The sequence below is a fragment of the Haemaphysalis longicornis genome, unplaced genomic scaffold (assembly GCF_048455015.1).
Source record: "Haemaphysalis longicornis isolate Haplotype H1 unplaced genomic scaffold, Haemaphysalis longicornis Haplotype H1 scaffold_1, whole genome shotgun sequence".
NCBI classification, from domain to species: Eukaryota; Metazoa; Arthropoda; class Arachnida; order Ixodida; family Ixodidae; genus Haemaphysalis; species Haemaphysalis longicornis.
In genome coordinates this window covers 313,979,382-313,988,072 of record NW_027526203.1, presented here as the reverse complement: position 1 = coordinate 313,988,072, position 8,691 = coordinate 313,979,382, and the positions used below count along the sequence as shown (strand labels likewise).

Here is an 8,691-nt window from a genome sequence, read left to right as displayed (position 1 = left end):
GATCTGTGGTGATGGGGGGGTGGGGGGCGGAGGGGGTAAAATATGCACCTCTGTGCACATAAGCCCCTGTACAAATAAGCCCCTGTATGCATAACTCTTTGATATCAAGTAACTTTGCCTGTATGTTCTCCATAGATGTACATGAAATGTTTTCTATGTACCCACTAGCCTTTTCATAAGTTTAATCAGTATTCATGTTGTTAATTTGTTTCAGCGTTAGTGCCGTATAAAATCTCAGGCAATTCTAGAAAAAAAAATTTTTGTTGCTTTGCTAATTTCTTTAATTTATCCTTTAAAACGTTCTTTTTAGCATTTCTAACTTTTTATATGTGTTCGTCAGTGTTGATTCATCCGGTCCTCCTTTCCCAGCGCTCTTGCGCACTCTGTGGTCCTCGCTTCTTCCCTCCGCTTCCCCTTCGGTATTCTATCTCGCTTCGCTGTACGGCCTCGGTCGCACTCGTTCTTCGCTTGTCTCTGTCACGGGGCAGACAGCGGTCTCTATCTATAACCCCGTTTCATTACTTGCTGGGACTGGCGACGCAGTCGTCCTCTTGAACGCGTTACACTTGCACCGAACCTGCTCAGTGTCAAAGACAGCGGAACAAAAAGCCTGCGGCCGAGCAGCTGTGCAAGGTAGGTGCGAAAAGTCGCTAAGTCCACGTTGGGATTGTGTAACGATTTGTTTTGACGAGTTAGGAACCCGTGATCGAAATGGTGGTTTCTGCGCGAACAGCTCGATCGGGGGTTTGTGGTCGAGTGGCGCTTGCTCTATAAAATTTCTGCTCTCAGGTGGTTTCGTTTGTCGGGGGCATTGTATGATATTATGGTTGCATTTTGTTTTTTTAGTTCTGAGGCCATCGACCTGGAAGAAAGTGGCCCAAGTGTGTATGACACGCCGTAAGTTCCGAACTCAGCGCTTGCTTCGTAGCTCGACGTGCGTAACTGCTGTAACTGCGTTCTCGTTCACGGCGCCCCTGATCACGCTATTTCGAACTTTATTTGATGCCTTGAATTGAGAAGATCTAGGAAGCTTGCAGCCTTCACATGAACTAGCGTCGAATTTTCAGGAACTCCGCTTGCGGAGTGACCACCGAAGGGTGAAATTCGAGTCTTTCGTGCGCCAGCTGTTGACCGCCGACAAATGCACGTGAATGTGCGTCTGTCAAGGAAAACGCGCGCAATAATTTCGCCACGCTTCCTTTGCGCGTTTGACATTCGTTTCTTTGTTTTTGTCGCCTGCTCACGGCGAGAAAAAGAAAGAAAGAACTGCGATGTTGCTATGTCCTCGAAAGGAAAGAATAATTTACGTTATCGGTGGGGGCCCTTTCGCCTGTCGTTGAAAACAGAGCGAGGCTGCTCTGCTAGCGGGCGGCGTGCCGCTCTCGCGTTTTGTGCCCTCTGCGCTTTTTTTTTTTCTCACCCTCATCATCGTCATCGTTAATAATACTAATAGTATGAGCAATAATATTAATAATGTGTTTATTGAAAATGCCTTAATTGAATTGTGGCGTGCGCATTGTGCAGTTTAAATTCAATATATACTGGACCCCTTATCCGTTTTTGCTAGGAGCGTGCTATATATCTCATGTAGCAAAAACTGTCTCCCTGTCGTGGCAGTGACATACCTACGGCGGTGGCTTTGTGCTCTTGAGCCCAAGGACGCGGGTTCGAACCCGGACATGGCGGCCGTTTTTCTGGGCGTCGATATTCCGGCGTGCCCCGGCCCTGGTGTAAAGCGAAATTCCGGTTTAAATTGCTGTAACTGTTCTTCCATGCGCAATTGCGTTTCGACGTACCCGTTTTAATATCTTTTTCGCTAAATTCATAGAAAAAAAAAAGTTTGAGTAGGGCGTACGCAAGTGGGTTAGGTGCCTTCAAAACACTTGGAATTGGGTCCCCAAGAGCCGTTTTGCAACAACCGTTCGTTGTTGCAAAACGCATGTGGCTTATGATCGCGCGAGACCATTAACAATAATCACTTAGGACAAAGCATGAAACCCATCGAACCGTATACGTGTCGTCATCACCGCCGTGCGTCAGTTGATTTTCGTCGGGCCTAAGCAGAAGGCCATGGAAAATGAATAAACATGAAAGGCCCTGCTGCAAGGTATCGCGTCGGTGTGCAGCCAAATTTCTGATGATTCACTGGAGGGCGCACTGCTGCGTTCGTTCTGAGCCCAGGCACGATAGCCCGGTCTCGGTTGCAGTACTGACACATGGGCGTCCGCAGAACTTTTTCCAAGGGGGGGCACGCGTCCACGGGGCCTCGGGTGGGCAAATTTTTAGCAGCATGGTCAAACTAAATAAAAGTCGGCAATTCCAATGTTGAGCGGTGCCCCTCCGGACGCCCATGCTGACTCACTTCGCACCTCCTTCGAAAGTAAGGTTGAGATGATGAACGTTCACAAGGTTGATGAACGGTTTCTTTTCTGCCTTGTGCATGTAGAACTGAGACCGTAGGCGCGGACGCAAGTGCGTAGGCCACCTTGTCTCGGCGCGGGTGAAGACGCCCGAAACAAATGTTCTGGTGTGCTCGCTGTTGCCCTGCCCGAGAGGGCGTGATCTTTCCTTTCCGTGGTGTGATCGAGGCTCGTTCACCGCCAGTGGCGTAAATCCAGAAAAATCACAAGGGGGGACACACATACTTTGTAAGTGGCGGCCATTTTGTTTTTATAAGTATAGGTAATGGGCAGGGTCAGGACCCCCTGGCCCCCGTGATTTACGCCACTGTTCACCGCTCCTCGCTTATTCTGTTGGGCACCCGCTGCAGCAGCTCAGTGCACTTGGGGCGGCCGTCGGGCTGTTGAGCACGATCGCAGGTTCGATCCGTATGAGGCGAAAAACAAAAGCACCCGACGGCGGACGCTAGGAATCCCGCGGTGGTCAACATTAATCCTCAGACCTCCACTACGGCGCGCCTAACCCGGGCGTAGTTTCGGAACTTACGAACTTTGCCTGTTAGATGAACAAAAGCCCTCGGCATACTGTGTATGCGTACTTCACGCCGATGCGCGAATATTCGACGGGTATGTAGACTGAAAAACGGAAGCAGGCAGTGCCTCTAGCTACGTGTGCGCCTTTCGGCGAAGAAATCGAAAGCGGCGAAGGAGTGTAACGCACGCTTCCGCGGCAACCGAGGAACTAGGAAGCCGATATGAGCCAGTCGGTGCTGGAGCGGTCGGCCTGTCTGCATCTAGGTCGGCATGCTTTGGCCTGGTTTAAGGGCCGCGGCGCCGGCTTTTCTCTTTCTCGCAGGCATCCAGCGGCGGGCCTCACGTGAAGCGTGTCAATTGACCACGCGCTGCGCTGCCGCGGTGGAACATTAACATACATACGCTCTCAAGAGAAGACGCAGTCGAAGCCAAAAGACGTGGCCGCCATTAGCTGATTGCATGCAGTGGGCTCGCAGTCTAGCAAAAAAAAAAAAAAAAAAAACCGTCCGTTGCAACCGCAGCAGAGACAGTGGCTGTAACGAGCTATGGGGTCACTAAAAAAAAAAGGGGGGGGGGGGGGGCATCGTGAAATGTACGTGCTTCGTCAATGTATGAATGAGGCGCATAAGATCACTGATTCATCTCCGTACATTAGTCCTTGGTAGATTCAGGCGTATACGGCGGGTCTGATCTACATCTCCCATAAGATTCGGTGCCCTTGGGTTAACGCGAGTCAGCGTCTGCAGCAGCTTAATTATATTGCGTTAAATGCTTCCCCGCCGTGGACCTACATTTTTTATGCACTTAAAGCACTCAAACAATGCCACCAGAGTGTACCATAGCACAGGGGACGGATTAGAGAGAGCTGCTTGTGGGGGGGGGGGGGTGCCATGGGCCGCTTGGATGCGTCAGTGCTTCAGCAGTACGTGCTTCTCTGATGAGCTCAAAACTAAAGGTTCAGTTTGCTATAAATGATACATTGCGAAATAGTGTTGCGGAACGCACTTTTTTTATTGAAGTGAAGTGTAATTTAGCTTTAGAGTTGCTGGGCATTCGAAAGCCTATCAGTTAATGTGTTGTAGACGACAGTCATATGCATGCATGCATTCTGGCTCGTTATATTGATCTGTACCTGTAAAATACACGCGTACCAACCATAAGCAGAGACAAACGGTTGGCAACAATTGAATGTTCATTTTATGCTGAGCCTTTTAGGGTTCCGACAAATCCAACCCTCACCCTTCCCACCCGTCACCCGCATGTCGCAGTAGAGGCGGCAATCGCTAACCCAAAGGCCCGCCGCTGAAATTATATTCTCGGATTCAAAAACAGCCGTCCAAAACTTTGCCGAAGGTCTCATTTCGGCACCAGCACGCAAAATTCTCTGTCGAAATTCGCCGGGAAACACGGGAATTGCAGGGATAGAGGCGGCCCACACGGCAGCCCGAGCACTTAATTGTCACCCGGGCGTACGATGTGGACTTTCCTCCATGGAGCGAGATCGACCAGGGACAGCCTTCTCACTCTCAGAGAGCTCACACAGCATTACCGCTTCTCCCAGCCCACTCATCCCTCACTCTGGAGGAGAAACGCCTCTGGCGTCAACTCCATACCGAATCCCTACCCTGCAGAGCCGTCCTGCATCGTGTCCTGCCCTCCCACTACCCATTCCCATTCTGCCGCCGCCGTGGTGAAAGGGCCACGGTCCTACACCAAGTGTGAGCTTGTGCAGCGTATCCATTCCCTCCCATTAATCCCCTGACCAGTGGATGGAGGCGCTGGACCACTCAGATCCCCAACTCCAGAAGGAGCTCGTGACTCGAGCGGCTGAAGTCGTTGCGACCCTCAATAAAGCTCTCTCTCTCTCTCTCTCTCTCTCTCTCTCTCTCTCTCTCTCTCTCTCTCTCTCTCTCTCTCTCTCTCTCTCTCTCTCTCTCTCTCTCTCTCTCTCTCTCTCTCTCTCTTCCCCCCCCCCCCCCACAGCGCGATTCTTTCGCCTTTTGACTTCTAAGTTAAAAAGGCTCAGCTATGCGCAGCTGTAGTTGATGGTAGGAAGCAAACAGCGTTTTCGCCGCAGTGTAATTGGGTCTGCAGTGGCAGGGGAGGGGGTGCACTGGCGCACCCGTTCTTTGTAACGTGTAAAAGAGGGTGCCGTTAGAAAAAGCGCACTCGGCCCCGAGGACCCGACATGAGGACCCGATCGAATAGAATTGTCTGCACGCTAAACCGCAGCATTTTTGCAACCGCCTGATCCGTTGACTCAGCTGTAGCTAGCAATATGCCTACCAGTATCGCCTAGCGGTCTGTGGCCAAAAATGACTTGCTTCGTGAAAAAGCATTGCGTGTATTTGCGGATCCACGGGGATTCTCCACCTACTCCGTCCTTTTGTGGGGAATGAGCAGGTAACTGATTGCCACTCCACGCTTCTTACTCCCGAATTCAAAGCTGCACCTGGGCTATGGTGGCCGCCGTAGTGGAGGGGACCTATCTCGACACGTGGACGTTTTTGCTTTCCGCTTCCGTTAAAAAAAGCCGCTGCTGTCAGGAACCTCACCCGCGACCTCGTTGACAGCGGAGCAATGCGTTAGCCACTCAACCAGTGGAGCAGACGCTCAGGGCAGAGCCGCTTCTTACGTACGTAACGCTTTCGTTTTCTTTTGTGGCTTGGTGTGCAATGTCCTGTCCTGAGCGATCAAGTTGCCTTCATCACTTTTGCAATATTCGTTCATTGCTACCAAATTCGAGCCAGTCTCACTGGTTTCTATAATCATGTCTAGTCCGAGGGCGCGCTAATGACGGTAATAATAAGCGTTTGCTGAAGACACGATTGCCCCCTAGTACTAGGTAATTGCGTTGTGCAAGAAAAGCGAGATTTTGTTGGTGGTCTTGCACGTATGCATGTTCACTATCTTGACGGCTCCTTTTGGGTCTGCTGAACCTGGATAACTTTCTCCAAATTCATTTAGTGAGGCTGCAGCAGGTTTGGAAATTTCAGGGGACTATTAACCTCGCGGTGCACGCTGTTCTCTCCCGTGCGGTTGAGTATAAAAAAGGGGGGAGGGGGCGAGCGCTAGTGATTTTGCGCGGACATAAAGGGATATGACTCCAGCCAGATCGCAGAGGGAGGAAAGCGTACCCGGTGCCCCATGTAGGTGCATAGGTCGGCAAAACAGAAAGATTTCACTCAAACTAAATCATAATTTTTTTTCTTCGTACTGTACTCACTCAGAAAGCTCGTCTGTACTTGAATCATTCGTTCTCACTCGTCACATACTCATTTGAAATCGTACTGTCGTGTACTCAAACTTAGTCCTCACGAGTACTCGTATTCAATCTGTACTCACTTGTACTCAATCTGTACTCACATTTACTCGTATTGAAAAGTGTTTTTACTAATTTGTTCTCACAATCAATCACTTGCATTTACGCGCTGCACTAGGTATATGGACCCGACGAGAACTCTTCCAGCTCGTACTACTAGTTCTCCCGGTTCCATTTTCATCTTTTTTTGCCTAACTGCAACAGGCGAAAGCTTTTCTGGTTACCGATTCTGAAGACCAAAAAGGAGTAGCTTCAGCGTGCGTTGTACATGCAAGCAGCCTTCCGCGCCCCTCCCTTCGAACAGTTTGAATGAAGAAAGTGCGGCAACACCGCAGAAGAGGGAATGGAGAGAGCCGCACGTCGCGACTGCACTGCGTGAACAAACTCAAGTTTGTACTCGCGTGAACAGCACTCATGAGCGCTACTCGCGGATGCATGTACTCGTGAGTGCAGTACTCGCGAGAAGTGTACTCACGAGTACATGTACTCACATCTGTACTCGTCATCATACTTTTTTTCTGGGTCAGTACTCACTCACTCATCATCGTACTATTTTTATCTGGGTCTGTACTCACTTATGATCGTACTCACGAGTGAATTTGAGTACAAATGAGTACTCACAAGTGAGTACGTTAACCTATGTGTATTGCGCAGGCAGGAGGATCATGGCTGAGCGTGGCGGCCGCCGCGTGTTCGTGGTGGGGGTGGGCATGACCAAGTTCGCGAAGCCGGGCGACAAGAAGCGCGACTACCCCGTGCTTGCCAAGGAGGCGGTGAGCGCGGCGCTGGAGGACTCCCGGCTGGCGTACAGCGACGTGGAGCAGGCCTGCTGCGGTTACGTGTACGGGGACTCGACGTGCGGACAGCGCTGCCTCTACGACATTGGCATGACGGGCATCCCGGTGTACAACGTGAACAACAACTGCTCCACGGGCTCCACGGCGCTGCTGCTGGCCAAGCAGCTGGTCGAGGGCGGCCTGGCCGACGTGGTGCTTGCGCTGGGCTTCGAGAAGATGGACCGCGGCTCGCTCACCTCCAAGTACCGCGACCGCGCCAACCCGGTGGAGAAGCACGCCAAGGTGCTGGCCGCCACGCATGGCCTGGCGCCGGCGCCCATGGCCGCCCAGATGTTCGGCGCCGCGGGGCTCGAGCACATGGCCAAGTACGGCAGCACGCGCGAGCACCTGGCCAAGATCGCGCAGAAGAACCACCGGCACTCGGTCAACAACCCAAACTCGCAGTTCCGCGACGAGCACAGCCTCGAGGAGATCCTGGAGTCGCCCGTCGTGTTCGGGCCGCTCACCAAGCTCCAGTGCTGCCCGACGTCGGACGGCGCCGCGGCCGCCGTGCTGGTGAGCGAGGATGTGGTGCGCCGGCTCAAGCTCGAGCCGCAAGCCGTGGAGATCCTGAGCATGGAGATGGCCACCGACCTGCCCTCCGCCTTCGCCGACAACTCGTGCATCGAGATGGTGGGCTTCGGCATGACGCGCAAGGCGGCGCAGCAGGCCTTCGGCCGCGCGGGCCTCACGCCCGACGACGTGCAGGTGGTGGAGCTGCACGACTGCTTCTCGGCCAACGAGCTGATCGCGTACGAGGCGCTGGGCCTCTGCCCCGTGGGCAAGGCGGCCGACCTGGTGGACCGCGGCGACAACACATACGGCGGAAAGTACGTGGTGAACCCGAGCGGCGGCCTCATCTCCAAGGGACACCCGCTGGGCGCCACGGGGCTGGCCCAGTGCGCCGAGCTCTGCTGGCAGCTGCGCGGCGTGGCGGGCCCGCGGCAGGTTCCCGGCGCCCGCGTGGCGCTGCAGCACAACATCGGCCTCGGCGGCGCCGTTGTGGTGGCACTCTACCGGCTTGGCTTCCCCAGGGCCGCCCTCTGAATCCACACGCGCTACTGTTACGGCGCTCCTCTGCCCAATAAAAGATGCTTTAACTCTGTTACCAAACGCGTGCCTTCTTCGGAGGCCCGACGGCCGCGGGAACGGGGCTTGGCCTGCTTTAGTCGGCGTGTCACTTGGTTCGTAATGAAAAAGAAAGTTAAATCTCTGCAGGCATCTTAACAGTTAGCGAGACCGTGCCGTAAGATCGTCGCAATCCGTCACTTCAAACGCGTACACGACTAACTGGTAAAGTTAAGGGTTAAGAGTAATAAAGAGTGAGGCTGCATAACAATACCGACATCAGAAGCGTTCAGCTTATGTGCACTAAATTCGTATAACGTTAGAGGCCCGAGAGAGAATTATAGTAATCGACCTCCTTGAAGGCCATACGCATAAGCTTTTTGTGTTGTATTTCTACCAGTAGTGTATACATTGAGCCTCTGATTTCCATTTCCGGGCTCGGGGCATACTACCCGCGGGTCACAATCCTGCTCTCGTTATTGCGCGTATTGGCCTAAAGAAGTTCCTCGGACTGTAATATCTTGACCATGAG

At 52.8% G+C, this 8,691-nt stretch overlaps 1 protein-coding gene across 1 annotated transcript; it reads left to right on the top strand.

Annotated features, from left to right (window-relative positions):
• The first annotated feature begins 412 nt into the window (after positions 1-412).
• On the top strand, positions 413-8,204 carry LOC144150315 (sterol carrier protein 2-like). The gene is made up of 2 exons (XM_077682143.1): positions 413-633; positions 6,910-8,204. The coding sequence occupies exon 2, from the start codon at positions 6,921-6,923 to the stop codon at positions 8,136-8,138; it is 1,218 nt and encodes a 405-aa protein (XP_077538269.1). The 5' UTR covers positions 413-633; positions 6,910-6,920; the 3' UTR covers positions 8,139-8,204.
• Positions 8,205-8,691: the final 487 nt, after the last annotated feature.

What these genes read in the sequence shown, in the direction of transcription:
- LOC144150315 (XM_077682143.1), top strand. Translation starts at nt 6,921, where the DNA reads ATGGCTGAGCGTGGCGGCCGCCGCGTGTTCGTGGTGGGGGTGGGCATG.